The sequence below is a fragment of the Danio rerio genome, chromosome 3, assembly GCF_052040795.2.
Source record: "Danio rerio strain M-AB ecotype USA chromosome 3, GRCz13ab, whole genome shotgun sequence".
NCBI classification, from domain to species: domain Eukaryota; kingdom Metazoa; phylum Chordata; class Actinopteri; order Cypriniformes; family Danionidae; genus Danio; species Danio rerio.
Genome location: NC_141023.1, coordinates 24,546,304 through 24,565,546, shown reverse-complemented (window position 1 = coordinate 24,565,546; position 19,243 = coordinate 24,546,304). Strand labels below are relative to the sequence as shown.

Genomic DNA, 19,243 nt, shown 5'->3' with positions numbered 1-19,243 from the left:
TTTCTTTCAGATTTTCTTTTCGGCTTAGTCCTTTTATTAATCTGGGGGCGCCACAGCGGAATGAACTGCTAACTTATCCAGCATATGTTTTACACAGCAGATGCCTTTCCAACTGCAACCCATCACTGGGAAACACCCATACACTCTCATTCACACACATACACTATGGACAGTATAGCCTACTTAATTCATATATAGCGCATGTCTTTGGACTTGTGTGGGAAACTGGAGCACCTGGAGGAAACCCATGCCAACACAGGAAGAACAAGCAAACTTCACACAAAAATGCCAATTGACCCAGTTGGGGCTACCCACTGCAGCACGGCGTCGCCCATGGTCATAAGTGTACTGTAAAAAATAGTTTAGTTTTTTAAATAGAATTTGCAGTCAAAATAATATTCAATAACATACTCAACACATACATTTAAATAATAGTTTTTGACTACACTGATTGGATGTTCTCGTGGAGCCCGCCTCTCTACATTTGTTCCAAGTGGTGATGGTCTGTACACTGTGGACAGGCAGATGCAGGGGCTTCATCCTGATATCTTGTTTAGCTGGTGAGTAGACCATTTATGGAGATCAAGAAAATATTTTCTCATAACTGTTCATTCGATCTGCTTGGCTTTGTAGGCAAACCTAGCTCCAGCCGTTCTGGGATTAAAGCCTATGACTTGCAAGGATTTTTCAAGATTGCCAAAATAAAAAAGCAAGAGTGGAAATAGAGGTGAGATTTGTTGTCTTACTCTTCTACATCTTTATTCACGGTAGTGATCATTTATTAATCAATCAATTTACTAATCAAGTTTTTCATTTGATCAAGACATGCTGTGAAAGTTTTATAAATATTGTCAATGAAAAATTTTGTAATGAGCATGTGTATATGGTGGGAATAGGGAAAGGAGTAAAACAGTTCTTTGTCTTTCTCCTTGCACACACTAAAGGTTAGAGCCGCTGTGAAATGTGAGGCCGCTGTGTTAATTTGAACAGGGCAGAATGAGATCAGAGGTCAAACATGCAAGAATTTTGCCAAATCATCTTTGAAGACAAAAAGTTAAAAGTATATATTGTGTTAATGCTGAAATACTGAAAATAATAATAATAATACATAAATAACGATTCCGAGACTGTAACTCTGATTGTTTCTTGTTTATATGCTAATGTTCAAATGTTTGGGGTCGGTGAGATTTTTACAAAGATATTCTTATTTTTAATCAATGATTATTAATATTTTGTCAAGTTAAACTGTCACATTTAAGACTTTTACTGTGATATTAATAGAAACTATTTAGTGTTTGTTTGAAGGATCATTTGACACTAGAGTATAATGTTGATTTGAACTACATGAACAATTATTTTAAATTGTGACAGCATTTCAGTATTACTATTTCAACTTCATTATTTAATCAAATAAATCCAGAGATGTTAAAGTATCAATTATTTAAAAAACGTTGACCACAAGCTTGTGATTATTTTTTATAATTTCACGCAAGATTGTTTTTTGTGTGAACGATGTGAACAATAAACTAAAATAATCTTAATTTTATAATCAAAATGTTGTGTTTAAATGCAGTATTATTAGTATATTTGTTGTTTCCCCTAGGCTTAGTATATTCAAAGTTTCAGTTTACCTTAAATTGCAGGTCTGCAGGTGGAGGAAGGCGCCACCATGAGGCCGACAGTGGGATGTCTGTTGCTCTCTCTAATGATGTCTGTGGGTCAGACTCTGAAGTGTCCGCGTGTCTGCGTCTGTGACAACACAAAGCTCACTGTGAAGTGCATAGGGAATAATCTCACACACATTCCACCTACTATAGACGAGGTGAGTGTGATTTTCAACATTCAAATAAAAGCCAAACAAAAGCCAAAGTGGATAAGTCCGCTGACATATAGCACCATGATACTCACGACCAAAGTTTGATTCCTGTCTTGAGGTCTTTTGCCAATCCTTCCTCTCTCTCTGCCCCTAGTGCTTTCCCGTCTTTTCTCCACTATCCGATCCCAATAAAAGGTGAAACCCCCTAAAGAATAATCATGTTAAAAAAAAATAATAAAAGTATTAATGTCATTAATAGAGCTGTCGAAAATACAAAACGCGTCTCTATTCTCTCTTGAGCTTAGTTTTCAACAGCAGATGGCGCTGTAGGCTAGTTTTTGGCCATTCACTTTTGGTGCTTGTGAGTCATGTCATTTGGCTTTTATATCATCAGATTAATGTAAACACAGCTCACTATCAACACTCTTGTAAGATGCTTAAACCTTTACCTGCTTTCTTAATACTTCTTTTAGATTTAAGTGGTATCGAATGCTGACCGATTTTGGCTGTTTGTAAAGCCTACAGCGAGCCACCTGTTGTTAAAAACCAAGTTCAGAATCCATTCAGTAGAGAGGATCGATGCTTGATTAAATTTCTTGAATTTCAATTTCTTTAAACACACACACACACACACACACACACACACACACACACACACATTTATATATATATATATATATATATATATATATATATATATATATATATATATATATATATATATATATACTCAGTTTTTATATTTTGTATTAGTGGTTATAGGGGCTTACAATTCAGAAGCCCTTGTTATTATTAACACCAGTGGCTATTCAATGAACTGCAATCAGAACCTGTGCCCAGACAATTGCATTCATATAACATAAGAGAAAGTGAATGAGATTCATGAATACACTCATGGTCGAAATCTTTTTGCTTTTTGATTAGAAGTGAAAAACAAAGTTGGAAATGGGTATGCAGTGATATATTAGAAAACAAACATCCTAAACATCTTCTTCATAATATTTTTCAATTTAAAATTTAGATTTTTGTAATGCTAACAATTTTGTTGTTGTAGAAGAGATTTTTTATCATTTTTTTTTCTTTTGAACATTTCACACATATATATGGTAAACTGTAAATCATGTACATTTATTTAAATATGATACAGTAAGTTTTATAGGAATACGAGGTACACTCTTAAGTTTCCATTTTTGTTTTTCTCAATTTCCTTTATATATCTTACAAATCTCAATGGGTTTTAAGACCCAAAACCCACTAATTATAAATTACTGTTAGGAGATGGTTGAGTATATTTTGCACAATAGAACAACATAAGAAATGCTAAAAATATTGCTGCAAATTTTAAAAAAAGCAACTGACAATCTTGTCCGAGAAGGTCTCATTTTTAAGCATTTCTTTAGACATAACAAATGATATGACAATATAACACAACACAATTTTATTTACATGTTTTCATTTAGAAAGAAAAACAAACAAAAAAGACAACAACAAAAAAGTAAGAAAAAGGCACTGGTCGCTTCAATTAGTAGCAGATTATTCCAGATAACAATCTATGTCAGTTTACCTACAAGCAAGGTTGTAGAACGGAGGGTGCTATGGCAGCTTTACGTTTTATTTATTTATTTTTTTCCCTAAACATTTAGACAAACCTGATACTTGTATAAGGACTCTTTTTCTAGTTATTTTCACAGCATTCAATACAATCCGTGCTGACATTTTTGGTATCTAAACGTATTGAGTTGGAAGTAAATCCTTATCTGATTAGGTGGTATGTTTCTTTCCTTACAAATAGAATTCAGACAGTTAAACTGAATAGTTTTGTCTACTGCAATACAAACAAATGTTGGAGCACTCCAAGGTTGTCTGAGTTGTGAACAACTGTTATGGACAGGTCTAATCCAGTCTTTCTCAACCACAATCCTAAAGGACCACCAGCTCTGCACATTTTCCATGTCTCCTTAACTAAACACACCTGATCGTGATTATCAGCTCATTAGCAGAGATTGTAAGACTTGTAATGGGTGTGACAGACAAAGGAGACATACAAAACATGCAGTGTTGCTGGTCCTCCAAGAACGTGGTCGAGAAACACTGGCCTAATCAATTCATCTTAAAGTACACAGATGATACAATATTAATATTTCTATTGAGCAAGATAGAAGTTACGGGATTGCAATAGAAAGGTGTTAATAATTTTGTGGAGAGGAGTGACAAATACTCTACCAACTCTCCAAAAGTCTTTCCGAATAATCGGACTAACATGTAAGATTTGGTAACTTTATTATGAGCACGGGAATCAACATTTTTAGATGCTGGTTTTGCATTTGTCTTAGATCATAGTGAAACTGGACTTGAAGAAGAATAATTTTGGGGAACTGCCCAAAAATGCCTTCAAACACACCCCGTACCTGACCCAGCTCAGCCTGCAGGGGTGCAGTGTCCAGGCCGTCAGAGAGGGGGCGTTCCGGGGCCTTTCACGCTTGTTGCAGCTTGACCTCACCAACAACAACATTGACATCCTCTACCAGGTTTGTGTCAGAAGTTATCGTTTAAGCCTGTAGGTGTGTTTATTAAAGATGAATGGAATGTGTGATTTGATCAATGTTTTTTTTTCTTTCACTGCTCCTTTAGGAGTCATTTGATGGTTTATCATCACTGAAGCAGTTGTATTTAGACCGGAACCGCATTGAAGAGATCCATCCTGGAGCTTTTGCTGCATTGAACTCTTTAAACCTGCTTTCACTCACTTATAACCAGCTAGTCTACCTTCCTAATATGGCATTTCAGGTATACTAATGGTAGATGTTTCTTCAGGATGGACATATTAAATTAAAGGGATAGTTAATCCAAAGCTGAAAATTCTGAATATTCTGAATTCTGAAAATTCCTATACTTGTTTAAAACCTCTATGCATTTATTTCTTCTATTAAACGCACACAAAGATATTTTGAAAAGTATTGGAAATCTGCAACCATTGACTCCCATAGTATTTGTCTGTCCTATTATGGAAGTTAATAGTTACAGGTTTATAACATTTTTTCAAAATGTCTTTTTTTTTGTGTTCAACAGAATAAATTGAAGGCATTAAAGGTTTGGAATCACTTGAAGTTGAGTAAATAATGTGTAAAATTTCATTTTTGGTGAAACTGTCCCTTTAAGAAGTGTCAGTAAAGATATCACAGAAATAGATCACATTTTAAAATGTATTTAAAATGTATTTATAGTATATAATGTGTAATAATATTCCTCAGTATTGTGGTTTATACTGTATTTTTCTTTATACTTTTAAACTTTTTAACGCCAATCTTCTGAGCAGAAGAACACATCATAACTTCATAATGAATTGTAGAATTTCCATTAGGTTTTAGTGTTAAAATCTCTCCCCTTTGAAGTTACACTGGTTTGTTAGTTAGTTTGTAAGTGTGTAATGTAATTTTACATTTCTGGAATTTAATTTGACATATAAACAATTAATCCTGAATTAATATCTCCCAAATATTGATGTCTCCCAGGGTATGATGAATATCCAAATGTTACACTTGAGTCATAACTCCCTTAATAATCTGGCGACTGAAGCCTTTGCTGGTCTTCTTGCTCTTACACACTTAAACCTGGACCATAATGAACTCCAGTACTTCCCCACCAAAACTATGACCAGGTAAATGGAAATTTTTACTATTATTATTAATATCGTTATTATTTTAGTAATCTCTTCTCTTGTTTTGTCTCAGACTGATTGAGGTGACTCATCTGGACATGAGTTATAACCCCATGACGTATCTGGTTGAGGAGAGCGTGGTTATGCCGAAGCTCACACATCTGTCTCTGAAGCACAATGCTCTGCAGGATCTGTCAGAATCTACCATATCTCTGTCTCCTGTCATCTCTCACCTGGACCTGAGCTTCAACCAGCTGTCGTATATACAGGCCCTCGCAGCATCTACACACCTCACCAGCCTGAACCTCACCGGTGACTCTGTGTTTTGTTTATACTTCACTATTTTTGTATTTAATGTTTCTTTCGTATATTGAATCTACTAGTAGTATTAATATATGAATATTTTTTTTATTTTTTATGCAGATGTAGATTTTTTTATGTAATTAAAAAGAAATTTAATATTAATAATTTATATTTAATACAATATCAATTTTAATGCATGATATCCTACATGTGAAATATAACAATTTCAATTCGCACTAACAGATTTTTAAAACTGTAAAAATATTAAAATGTAATTTAATAAAAACATATTTCAATAATTAAAACTGAATTAGTATTCATGACAAAAAAGAAATTCTGAATTAAATAATGATAATAGTTATATTATTATTAATAATAATAGTAATAATAAATAAAAATAGTAATAATAATAAAAGTATTAATAAATAATAATAGATAATAATAATTGTAATAATAATAATAAATATAAATAATCATTTATATATACATTATTATAGTAATAATAATAACAATAATAGTATTCATAAATAATATATATATATATATATATATATATATATATATATATATATATATATATATATATATATATATATATATAATAGGATTAATAATAATAATTATTATTACTATTTTTATTATAATTTATTATTATTATTATTATTAATAATAATAATCTTTCACTCACATGTCTCTAATCCCAAAATACTACATAAATGTTTGATTACACACCCAAAAGTCCTTAATTTTTTTAAATGACTGTGCCTGACTGTGAAGTGGTCTCTTTCATTGACTGTCCTTCAGGAAACCCCATCAGGTGTACATGTTTACTGCGGGATCTGAAACTGTGGGCACTGAAGTCAGGAATCAGACTCTTTGGGGTCTGTGCTTGGCCTCCACACCTCTCAGATGAACCTCTGGAAAATGTTCAAGAACAGGATCTCCGCTGCAGACCGCAGGATGAGTGGACATCAGATGTGATTGAAGAAGGCACAAAAGAAGAAGAAGAAGGAGTGCAAGAAAAGACAGTATCTACAGCCAAGTCAAAGAAAACAAGGAAATGCCCAAAGGATTGCCTATGTGAGGTGAGATAGGGGCTGGAAAATTTTAATGTAATGTAATGAAAGCTCGTTTAAATGATAACAAGATTTCTTATGCTATCTGCTAGGCAAGGTTATTTTTTAGAAAAATATTTTATCACTCACTAGCTGTTTCTATCTACTTATTTTTATGCACACTTTAAATATGTTGGATGAAAATGCCAAGACAAGCATTACAAAACTTTGTTACAAAAAGTTTATGTTGCTCCACACAGTTTGGCTGGTTTTATTGTGCTGGTTTCACTCTGTTTCCAGCGGTAGTTGTTGGAAGGAGTGAATCGACTTTCACAGCACATGCAGAAAGCGCTGCACTATGAATGCCAGTTTGTTGCTGTGTTGACAAAAATTGATGAGCATTGGAGCACACACGCCAAAGTCAAATATAAAAATTGCTCATCATTTTGCTCTGTTAATAATCTGCTCGTGAACCTGTATATTTGTTTATGCATGACCCACACGTGCTTACTGCAGAAAGTCCACTCAAATAACTCAGACAGGACATTTCTATGTAGTAAACATGTTCCTGCAGATTACAATAGCATTACTGTGGCAATGCTGGTAAACTGATGCCCCTCACCTTATTCACTGTCAATAAAATGTGGTAATTTTTGTTGGCTTGGGTTTTTTATAATCTAATTTACTGAGTTACATTTAAATAGTCTTTCAATATGGTCTTATTTAGTAAATAATAATTTTTATTAATTATTATTATAATAATAATAATTTTTTTGCAATAGGTTTCTTCTTTTGCATATAGTATTTTCAGTTTCAGTTGAGAATTTTCATTATGGTAAACACCCTGCCAAAAAAAACATTTATTGGTTTTTAACAAGACCATACACAGTAGTATGTAATACAGAATAAGAAAAATGACAGATTGTCTTAGTCTTTTTATTTGAAAAAAATGCATGTTTAGCAGATTCATAATTGTGAAGTGCCGAAGAAGACATGGTCGGCGGTTAGTGCTCATGTTAATCATGTTTATTTTCACGTTTTAACACAAATATGCACTAGTGCTCTTTAACATAAATCAGTCTCTTTGTAGAACTCTGGGTGAGCTCTTGTGGCAACACAGCTTGGCAGCCTGTGATAAATTTGATGCACACGTCTCACAGAAATCCTCTAGAACTCATTCAGTCAGATGATGACTCTGAATTACTTCCAATTTTGTGTGCCATATGCATGAGAAATTTATTCAGCGTGACGTCTGAGGCAGAGACTAATGTAGATGTAACCTTTGAAATATACCAGATTCCTTCTCCTTGCCTGGTGTAATCTACATATCTCATCTCCCCACGTTTTCTGTTCTCTCTCCTCTCTCCCTGAAGTATGCAGCTCAGCACGCTACATGTGAAAACCGTGGCCACACTAAAGTCCCCTCTGGTTTCCCGAGAAAAACACTTCTTCTTGACATGCGTGGCAATCATTTCCACTATCTCCCAAGCAAAAGTTTCCCTGGCATCCCCGAGGTGGTGTCTCTTCACCTGGACAGCTGTAAGATCCATGAGATCGAAGGTGGAGCTTTCCAGGGCATGAAGAACCTGATATACCTCTACCTGTCCGACAACCAGCTGTCCTCTCTGGACGCAAAAGTCTTTGAAGGTGCCCATGAGATCATGTACCTTCACCTGGAAGACAATAAACTCACTCATTTTCCTTCATCAGCAACTCTGACTCACATTCCCAAACTCCTGGAGCTGCATCTGGAGAGAAACCTCATAGCTAAACTAGAGCCTTCAGGACTTCTTTCTCCAGTCCTTCAGCTTACAGGACTCTACCTCAATAACAACTCCATCGCTACTATAGTGCCGAAAGCTCTGGATCCTGCTCCCAAGTTGGACGTTCTTCATCTTGAAGATAATGTGTTAACGGATGTGCCAAGTGATGCATTAGACCACGCCCCTCTTTTGACTGAGCTCCACCTCTCTGGGAATCTGATTCGCTGGATCGGTCCCAGAGCATTTCGCGTGGTGGCTGAAAGTCTAAAGAACCTGCTCATTGATAGAATGGGTCTTCAAAAGGTAGAGGAGATGCCCTGTTTTGAAGTAATAACAGCAAATCTTTGCCTTTCTTGTGTTTATACTAGACTAAGCTATTTGTCTTTCTTTGGTTGGTGGTAACAGATGAGTGTGAGGTCTCTGGCAGGGTTTGGTCCTCGTCTGCTGTCTTTGTCTCTGGAAGACAATCTGTTGGAGGAGTTGCCTGACCTTTCACCTCTTGCTGGACTTCAAAACCTCAGTCTCAACAAAAATCCACTAATGTGTGACTGCAAATTGCTACCATTTTACAGGTAATCTGTGCGTCAGTCTATCTGTCTCTCTGTTTATCTTTTGAGATGTAGTGGTACATTCATGATTCAGTGATTTAAATGATCAGGTCAGAGTGATGGTGCATTCCAAACGGGATCTATCACACTCCAAAGGACACTTGGGAGAGAAAACAATAATGGCAGCCATATTAAATTGCCATTCCAAAATAAAGTGCTCAAAATTGAATGGCACAACCAATGGCCACTTTGGGACCCCATCCTTTGCGCAGGGAAGTTGATTGCTGTCGCACATGGTATTCCTTTTATTCTAGCTCATCCCTATACCAGAATGCAAATCTGAATAAAAATTCCTCTAGAGCAGGAGTGTCCAAACTCGGTCATAGAGGGCCGGTGTCTTCATCCCTATACCAGAATGCCATCAAAGATTTTTGTCTGGAGTGTAAACCCTTGAAAGAGATTAGGGCTTAAGGATCATACCTTCCAAATAGAATACAGTGATTGTTTCTAGTTAAAGGTTCACTGATTTAGATGATTAAATCAGAGTAAAACTCAATTTAACTTAATTTAATGATTAATTGAAATTTCAATTTGATTCAAAATGAGCAATGAATTGGATATCCTTGGGGCTTAAGTGTCTGGAACCGATGATAAAATCATATTTAGGTTACTGTGAGTTGATGGTGAAATAAATCTGCTGTTAAAGGTTGACCTGTTTAAACCCACTATACTTTCTTACTGTAGGAATATGTGGCGACAATTTCGTTCCTACCATAGCAAAAAAAATAGACATAAAACTAATGTTTATATGTTTCCTATTCAATTAACACAGTCAAATAGCCCTGTTTTATCTGTTTTTTTATATTGTTTGATTTTGTAATCTTGAATTTTCTGTAATTATCAGTAGTAGGTAAATAAGCCTTTCAAAATAAACATTCATCACTAAGTACTTAGGCATGTAAGCATGTATCTCAACTTTCTTTCAGATGGTTGGAGAAGATGAGTCTGAGGGTTGAGGCGGTGTGCTTTTACCCCTCCGAGCTTCGAGGTCAGTCTGTAATGGAGTCTGCCATCTATAAGAACTGCTCTATAGAAAATGCTCATTCCTTTAATGAGACCTCCATCCCAACCAAAGCCCATGAACCCAACATACCCAACCCCACACAGCCCACAGAACCATCTTATGCTAAACTGAAACTGGCAAAGACAAAGATAGCTGCGACACCAAAGAAAACCAAATCTAAAGAATTCAAACCAGAGCGAGCTCTGAAAATGACCAGGCCAAACAAGAAAAAAAGAAGACGACCAAAAATGAAGTTGCCAATGATATGAGCAATAGGATTTCTTGATTTAAACGATATAGATATCATACTAAGGGGTAGTAGTGCTGCTGATTTGTTTACGGGTAATCCAGTGCACGAGTCCATATGCCCCCATTTTTTAAAAATGAAAGCGAAAGCGAGGCTGCGGTGGGAAGAAACCCAGAGGAATAGGATCAGCACGTTAAACATGTACTCCACAACATGCTGTGGAGTACAAACCTCTTGCTGTTTCCACGATTTCAAAGTGTAGATGTGGAGTAAACATTCAGTTAAGTTTAATTTAACAAAAAAAAGCACATTAGGCCTCAAACAAAACCACAATCTCTTTTAAAGTTATACGCTTAAGTGTCTTACTAGGCTTCAGTTTATGGAACCAGGTAAACACTGCGGGGACGCTTACCTGCTTCAGCCAATGTAACCCGGTGAGCGATAAAACAATGCAGTCCTCTCTAGCACACCATTGTGTTGTCAGTAATATTGTTGTCCCGGTACTGAAATTTAAAAAACTAACATTTAACATGCTAGCATTTAAGCGCCGTTGAGCACGTTTTTAAACTCCGCTGATCTGCGGTGAAATTACTGTTATCGGCGGTGATTGTCATCAGTTTACCTCTCTTCACAAGTGCAAACACAGATACACGGACACTGGAGCGTTTTAAAGTTCAGTCAAGTCATCAGCAGATCGCTTGTCTGCGTTTGCATTCTGTAAACATTGGTGAAGTGCAGTGAACTGATGACCTTTACGACCAATCACAGTCATTTCTGTTAAGCACTGGTGGAAAGAAAACATTTGCTAACTAGTGCCATTTCCCTTAACTTAGGGGAAAATAAGGTCCGATATGCCTTTTTATTTTCACCATGCATTCAGAAAGGACCTTCGGGTCACTCGGAAAGTGGTGAAATTATAAATTTGTGTTCACTGATAAGATATAAATCCAGGTACACAACAATACGCCATCTTGGATGCCGTTCCTGTGTGACTCCAGGCGTTACTTCCAGGTTTATTTCCACTGCAGACTCTCTTTCGCTTTTAAAATGGAGGCTGTGTGAAGTCTGTAGATCATATTTTTTCTTAAGTAACTATTGTCTTTAAATGCTTTAACTGCTTATGCTGGCTTGCCCACACTAAGAGATAACGATAAATATATACATATTGATGACTATATTGTTAGGATTAAGTAGTCGTACATGTGTGTTTTTTTGTTTAAACAATACAATTATTAGCTAGCTACTATGTGGTAGTAGCTCTGCAGATTTGTTTACAGGTAATTCTTTGGTTGAATCTTTGTTGAATCAAAATTTGTGCAATTTTAATGCATCCACACAACAATAGTGTTTTGGGGCCTCTGAAAATACTTGTGTAACGTTATATGCTTTTGTGTGTGTGTGTGTTTGTGTGTGTGTTAGTATGTATATGTATATGTATATATATATATATATATATATATATATATATATATATATATATATATATATATATATATATATATATATATATATATTTGTCACGCACTTAACTGTATGATATTACATGTTAAGTCGGTTGAGCATTCCAGTAACGTCACTTTATATGTAAACAAATGTGTAAAATAGTGGAAAAACTACGAATTGTGTATAGTTTACATAAGTCTACATGGTAGCTGTTCGCAAAACTTGTCAAAAAAAAGCAAATATGAATATGTGAAATAAAAAAATATATAGATGGCATTTAATGTTATCTGTAAATCCTGGTAACATGTAATCTCCTGTATCATTTCAAAGCTCTGCACTTGCACTGCACTGATTTGATGTATGTTGAACACGGTCATAATTATATAATATGCAGGATTCCGACAATGTAGTTTATAATAGTGGTAGGGTATTGTAGATGGTACAAATCTGGAAACAGTGGGCCTTAGCTTCCAACAGGTTCCATGGTGTAATGGTTAGCACTCTGGACTCTGAATCCAGCGATCCGAGTTCAAATCTCGGTGGAACCTAATCTTTTAACTCGACTGTAATTTGGACTAGATTGTGTCTGATTAAACTGGAATAAAAAAAAATATATGAATGATATTAAAAACATCATAGTATACACAATTGCTTTAATTCACACGTTTACATGTAAAAGATTATAAACCGAGTAGCTGTTCACTCTCACTCTTTCTCGCGAGATCATCAGACATTAGCAAACATGGCGGCCGCGATGGATGTGGACACCCCAAGTGGAGCTAACAGCGGAGCCAGTAAAAAGCGATTTGAAGTGAAAAAGGTAAGTAATTGTGAAGTTCACGTTAATGATTGCTGTCAACTGTTTGTTCACATCCGTTTAGTCTCTTTAAAATTAAAATAACACTCTTTCACCGCGGTGTGTTAAACCCAGTTAGCATTAGCCGCGCTGCTCTTTCACATCATCATTTTAATCACCGGCCTCTATGCTTTTCATGTTTACAAAAACCTCATAAAGTGTCACAAAAATGAGTACAAGCTAATGTCAAGCAAAAATATGTTACATGCTCGCCCAATGTGCTTCTTATTTGAACTCCGATAAATTCTGCAGCGTAATCCCAGAGATTATTGAAGTAGGCCACTAAAGAACGAAATACAGCGCTGATCATTCCCAGACCTTGGCGAGTTTTTTAGGCAAGATTTGTGGACACTGCAGCCGCTTACAGCACATTCGATTCTAACCGTTTGAGGTTCATAGACGCATTCCGAACGCTCTATTCGATTATCGGTAGACGTCATTTACATGTTCCCAACGTTCGTTTCCATCACTTTTAGTCACCATAGTGACATTCCGAACATTCCATTTAAACACATTTACCCCCCTCAAAGTTCGATGCAAACATTTTAGTGAATTTCACATATTACACACGGAATTGAACATTCTATAAGTGTATACAATGTACAATAAATTATGTTATACTTATTACTTAAGTAAATTTTGACTTGTGTGCATCCTTTTTAAAAGCTAGGTACGGACATGTTTGAATGTTATAGACCAGGGGTGTCAAACTCAATTCCTGGAGGGCCGCAGCCCTGCACAGTTTAGTTCCAACCCTGCTCCAACACACTTACCTGTAGGTTTCAAACAAGCCTGAAGGACTCTATTAGTTTGATCAGGTGTGTTTAATTAGGGTTGGAACTAAACTGTGCAGAGCTGCGGCCCTTTTGGAACTTGACCCTTTTGGAGTTTGACACCTGTGTTATAGACAGATATTATACCTAATGTTACTCCATTTCATTTTCATATTGATTTCAACAATGTCAGCCATTGAAAACACCCTCCAAATGCTTGATTTTTAACAGTTTCTAGTATTGCAAACTTGTTTCAAATATTTGTTTCCAACAGTGTGAGGCGTTGCAAGCTCATTCTCAATGTTCAATTCCAACAGTTTCAGGCATCATAAACCCTTTCTGAATGTATATTTTTTGTGGAATATTGTAGTTGGTTTCCAGATTACCAATTTGTAATCTGGATTCAAAACGATCACCGTGAACGGTTTGAATTTAGATATACTTTTTAAAAAATGTTTTTAAAATAAGTTTTCATACTGTACTCGCATACTGTTTTCACAACTTATTTTCACTATGTTCCTTTACAAATGTTATGGCTGCTGGCTTCTTTTCTTCCTCATTATGATGTATAACTGAGTGGAAGCGCTGCTCATTGGTGGAGGATATTTAGGCTTAGTTTGTGTCTGTACATGTGTCATTAAGAGAAAAGGTGCTGTTAGCATTTTTAATAAAGATTATGATTATAAACTCTGCTTGTCTTGCAGTGGAACGCTGTGGCTCTGTGGGCATGGGACATTGTAGTGGACAACTGTGCCATCTGCAGAAATCACATTATGGACCTCTGTAAGTATAACAGCTGCTTTAGTCTTTTAGGTTTAGTCTAGATCAGGTGTTTTCAGCCCACGACCCCCAAAATAACAATGCCAGTGACTCGCGCCTAGCCGTGGGATGAAAACCGTGTTCAATGTATATCAAGGTTTGGAAAGGTCAAGGTTTTAAAGCCTTCAAAATTTTCTCCTATACCGTTCCTAAGGTATGAGTTCGATCTTTTTTTTACTTTTTATTTTTAGGACAGTAGTATCTCCAGAAAAGATATCCAAAGATGCCATTTTTAAATTGTAAAAATAATCAGATTTTTTTAAAACAAATGAAGACAGCAGAAGTCAATAATTCATTAGAATTATTTAGCCTGACATGTTTACTTCTCCAAAACATTTTATATGTTTCCCAAATTTACATATAGTGTGTACAAAGGGGAAAAGGGTTTTGTTTTGTACCCAGATATTTAAAAAGATTATATTTTAGAGCAGTTATCTCAATACTGTGATACTGTGAAATACTCAATACTGTGAGGTACTCAATACTGTGATACTGTGAAATTTATTTCCGAGGTAATCATACCGTCAGAATCTTATACTGGCCCATGCCTACTCACGACCCCCCAATATTCTCTAAGGTGGTGATGAATATTTAAACCTTGCACACATACCAGTAGGCCCAAATCTATTCATTGTTTAATTTTAGAGATTGCCACTGTGAGAGCTTGCTCCATGTTCTGTTGTAGCCTGTATTATTTTTAATGTATGTGAAAGCTGTAAAGGTGTCAAAGTTTAACCCCCACTGTGGGAACCACTGGTCTAGATGAGCTGTAGCTGATCTGTAACTCTTGTGTTTGCTTCAGGTATTGAGTGTCAGGCCAATCAGGCGTCTGCCACCTCAGAGGAGTGTACGGTGGCCTGGGGAGTCTGCAATGTGAGTATAATCACACACACTTTGAGCTCTGGGTTTGTTTGGTGCTGGTGTAATGCTGGTGTGTTTGTTTTTGTGTGTGTCTGCAGCACGCTTTTCATTTCCACTGCATCTCCCGCTGGCTGAAGACCAGACAAGTGTGTCCACTGGACAACAGAGAGTGGGAGTTTCAGAAGTAAGTCTTTTTGATTCTTCATTCAAATCAAGTCAAATTCACAAGCTTCGTGTAAGGGATAGGTCTCAAACTCAATTCCTGGAGAGCCGCAGCTCTGCACAGTTTTGCTCCAACCCTATTTAAACACAGCTAATCCAACTAATGAAAGTGTTCAAGAGTAGTCTTGAACCTTAATTATATGGATCAGCTGTGTTTGATTATGGTTGGAGCAAATCTGTGGAATCCCTCCAGGAATTGAGTTGGAGACCTATGATGTAAGGGATAAAGTACATCCAGACGGTTATCACAGAATCAAGCCCAACATTCTTTGTGGATTAAAGGCTTTATTCTGTGATGATGCCTGCCTGGTTGTACTTTATTCCACTTATTATACAGCTACTTGGCACAAAACATAAAAAATAGATTTAAAGCATTGTTCTTCCAATCTTCCATTGTAGAGTCAGAAGATTTGAATATGTAATGTAAGTTAATGAGTCAGCTATATTTTAGATGCAGTATTGTACTTTATTTCCTGTACCACAGCAGACAATATTTAAAACAAACTAAACAGTTTAGTTTCATTCCTGAATGAATCTATTTTTGAATGAATCATTTAAGTGATGCAATGATCCATTCATTAGCACAGATTTCTAAACCTATCAGCTGCTTTGTTACACTTGGCTCAAAGATGTAGCATTAGGGGAGACGACACAGTGAAATAAAGTCCAAAATAATATTTATCCTAACACAATTGTAAATAACAAATCAAAACAGCAGTATCTGTATGTTCAATCAGTGTGAAAAGCAAGTGAATGATTGTTGTCAGCGCTAGTGCATGGATGCAAAACAAAACCTAAAGCCCAAATTGGAGTGCAGCTCTGGCCAACTGCCCAAACAGTGAATGAACAGTGGGCCTGATAAACTTTCTCACTGATTTAAAATTTCCTCTGTTTCCCCACACTCAAGTGGTTCTACACTTAAATTAGTTTTTCTTTCTTCTTCTCGATACAAACAAGATAATCTGAAGAATTTAGGGGAAAAAACAAGCATTTACATCTATAGTATGAACAAAAATAAAATAAAAAACACTATGGAAGTCAATGGCTGCTTTCCACCAACATTTATCAGTAAAGCTTCTTTTGTTTTCAGCGGAAAAAAGAAACTCAAACGGGGCTAAAAGTAGAGGATAACACATTTTCATTTTTGCATGAACTATTCCATTAAGACAGGAGCCGTGTCTGAAATTGCTCCATATTCACTAGATGTGGGGTGTACACCATTTGCATTGCTTTCTAATGTCTTAATGAATGGCTAATGAAGTATTTCTCTACATTTATTCAACACTTTTTATCCACAGACAATGGTGATTTTGAGTGTTAATCTGATGTACATCTAAAGCTGTAAATACTTACAACTCAATAAAGCATAGAAAACAATGTCTGATGAAACCAGTACAATGCCAAACAAGCACATCATTATAATTGTAGATTAGATTTTCCTACAGAAAACATGTAGGAAATGATTTGCTCAACAGGCCACTGTATAAAATAGATTTCTGAAAGTGAATGAGGAGGAAAAAGAAAACCTTTCTGCCAGAATGTTTCATTAGAACAATAAAGTGAAAAAGACAAATAATGCTCATGTCCAGGAGGGTTGACAGGAACTGGACTCACCTTCTGCAGACTTTTCAGTATAATGATGGTGTGTTTTATATTTAGTAGAGGGCAGGCTTTTATTTTTTGCTCCTTTTTTTCCTTTCACTCTGATCAAACTAATAGTTGGAGGCGCATGGCTGACGCCTGATTTATGCCAGTTTCACACTGCAAGCGCGAGCAGAGCGTGAGCAGCGCACAGGCGTTTGTCTTTGACACTAGCTGCAGCGTGCAGCGGATCGACATATGCTGCACAGATCGATCTATCTTTTCTTTCCAGTTACTTTTTTTTTTTTTTTTACTCAATGCCCGCGGCAACTGTCTCCTATGCTGTTTTCTTACCTGCAACTCTTTATTTTTTATAAGTTATGTAGATCCTAAAGAGCTGTTTGCTTCTTAAGCTGTATGAGGAGTGTCATGTCTTTAAGGGGCACTGTTGCACTGTTTAAGGTGGATTGTTTTTAAATGTCAGGATGATGTAGGCCTATACTTATGATAATGTTTATACAATATAGTTATAATCGTAATATTTATACATGATCAAACTAGTGTGCAGCTTAAGCAAAACTGATGCTAAAATAGTTTTAAATTTGGTTTTGTAGTTCTGGCCTAAAAGTAAATATTTGTTGCCGCTTTTAATCGTTTATATTGACTATAAAAATCAGTGGATATTATTGATGCATTTATTGGGTAAAATTGCTACTTTTCACTGTCATTCAATGTTTTTGGTCATTATCAATGCACTGTCACTTTATTAGAGCGCGGGCAGCGTGGCAATAATCAACCCAAGCGCCGAAACTATCACGGCACTGCTGCTTCAGCGACGCTCATGCTCCATGTTGACGTGCTGCTTTTGCATGCTGTATGAAAGCTCTAATCTGTTAACATGGACGCTGAAAAAACACGTGCTGCTCCCGCTTGTGGTGTGAAATGGGCGCAAGCATATTTTGCCCAAGTCATCAAACTGACATCATCAGAGAAGAACTGCCCTTCCATATATTGATTAAGGATTATCATAACAATTATTTTTTTTTTTAATGGATTAACTTGCACTTATTAATTGTTCATTTAGCGCAGCCTCAATGTGGTCTAGCAAAATAACCTTTGTAAATTCTGATTTAATTATCCTTATTGAAAGATATCCCTAATATTTTAAAGATTTTTGTCTTGCTACCGGTCTCTGTCTGGTTGTAAATATTCATAGCTGTGTTGTTGCTGTTTTTCAGGTATGGTCATTAGACGTGTATCTGCAGATCTGTGTTTGTGTTCCCTTCCAAGATGTCCTTTCCTGAGCTCCATCACAATTTCTCCCTGTTGAAGACTAGCCGGTCTAAATTGGAATACTAGTTATGATTTTTTTTTTTATTTCTGTGCTGTGTGCAGGATTCAGTGATGCAAATTATCAATAAATTCCCTCTAAATCAAGTTTTGCCTGATTATTATTTTTTTTTATCATTAAGCCAAACCTTTTCAGTCCAGATTTTGAAACAAAAAATAAAAAAACTGAGGGAAGAAGCAGGTTTAGATCAGCTCATGCATTTAAAATAAATGCTTAGTAATGGGGAAGGGCCTGATTATCAGGATCAGGTGTGTTTGATTAGGATTGAAACAATGTGGTCCTCCAGAGTCCTGCTTTCTGTGCACTCATGTTACTGGCACAAGGTAAGTGTTGTCTTATTTTGATTCTTTCTAGCAAAGAAAGAATCATGTTCATGTTTTGGTTTCAATTGTTCATACAAACCGCATTTTGCTTTTGGTTTTTACCTTGTGTCTGTGAGCTAAGAGATTTGCTAATCTACTCTGTTTTGAATGTTTAGGAAATGATTTTTTTTAAACTTGTTTCAAAGGTCAGAATTTCTTTCATTTTGATGGTTGTCCTAAAAGGCATGTTTTTCCAGAATGTCCATGGTAATAGACAATAGGGCTGCACAATAAAAGTTTTGGCATTGATATCGCAGTGTGACCATTCGCAATAGTCACATCGCAGGATTAGGAAAATAGCCATTATAAAATAGATTTTTGAAAAACAATCCCTTTTTTGTCTAAAGATTCTTAAATCAGAAAACATTTACTTGAGAACAAAATTACTTTAGTGAAACTGTTTAAAATGAATGTAATAATAATATAGCTGCAAGCAGCCCAACAAACACCTCATATCCAAGCACAAAAACAGCTGCCAGTGGGCTCCGGAGGATAAAAAAAAAAAGACTATTCAAGTGAACA

At 35.9% G+C, this 19,243-nt stretch overlaps 3 protein-coding genes and 1 non-coding gene across 5 annotated transcripts in view; 3 read left to right on the top strand and 1 right to left on the bottom strand.

Annotated features, from left to right (window-relative positions):
* The window catches only part of LOC147845623 (uncharacterized), an 807,608-nt gene that overhangs the window by 318,145 nt on the left and 470,220 nt on the right, over window positions 1–19,243 (bottom strand). The gene's annotated exons all lie outside the window — the stretch shown is intronic.
* chadla (chondroadherin-like a) lies at window positions 520–10,719 on the top strand. 2 transcript variants are annotated; one of them, XM_087244476.1, is made up of 11 exons: window positions 520–560; window positions 634–727; window positions 1,644–1,822; window positions 4,150–4,344; window positions 4,448–4,603; window positions 5,329–5,474; window positions 5,548–5,786; window positions 6,582–6,862; window positions 8,206–8,898; window positions 9,001–9,167; window positions 10,130–10,719. In XM_087244476.1, the coding sequence occupies exons 3-11, from the start codon at window positions 1,670–1,672 to the stop codon at window positions 10,473–10,475; spliced, it is 2,376 nt and encodes a 791-aa protein (XP_087100602.1). In that variant the 5' UTR covers window positions 520–560; window positions 634–727; window positions 1,644–1,669; the 3' UTR covers window positions 10,476–10,719. The 2 variants fall into 2 exon arrangements, with proteins under 2 accessions (XP_087100602.1, XP_087100603.1); XM_087244477.1 differs by having other exon boundaries at window positions 520–727.
* trnaq-cug (transfer RNA glutamine (anticodon CUG)) lies at window positions 12,373–12,444 on the top strand. The gene has a single exon. It is a non-coding gene; the product is annotated as a tRNA-Gln (tRNA).
* On the top strand, window positions 12,604–18,445 carry rbx1 (ring-box 1, E3 ubiquitin protein ligase). The gene is made up of 5 exons (NM_001083544.1): window positions 12,604–12,716; window positions 14,230–14,308; window positions 15,147–15,217; window positions 15,304–15,389; window positions 18,247–18,445. Exons 1-5 carry the CDS (start codon window positions 12,639–12,641, stop codon window positions 18,257–18,259), a joined length of 327 nt encoding a protein of 108 aa, NP_001077013.1. The 5' UTR covers window positions 12,604–12,638; the 3' UTR covers window positions 18,260–18,445.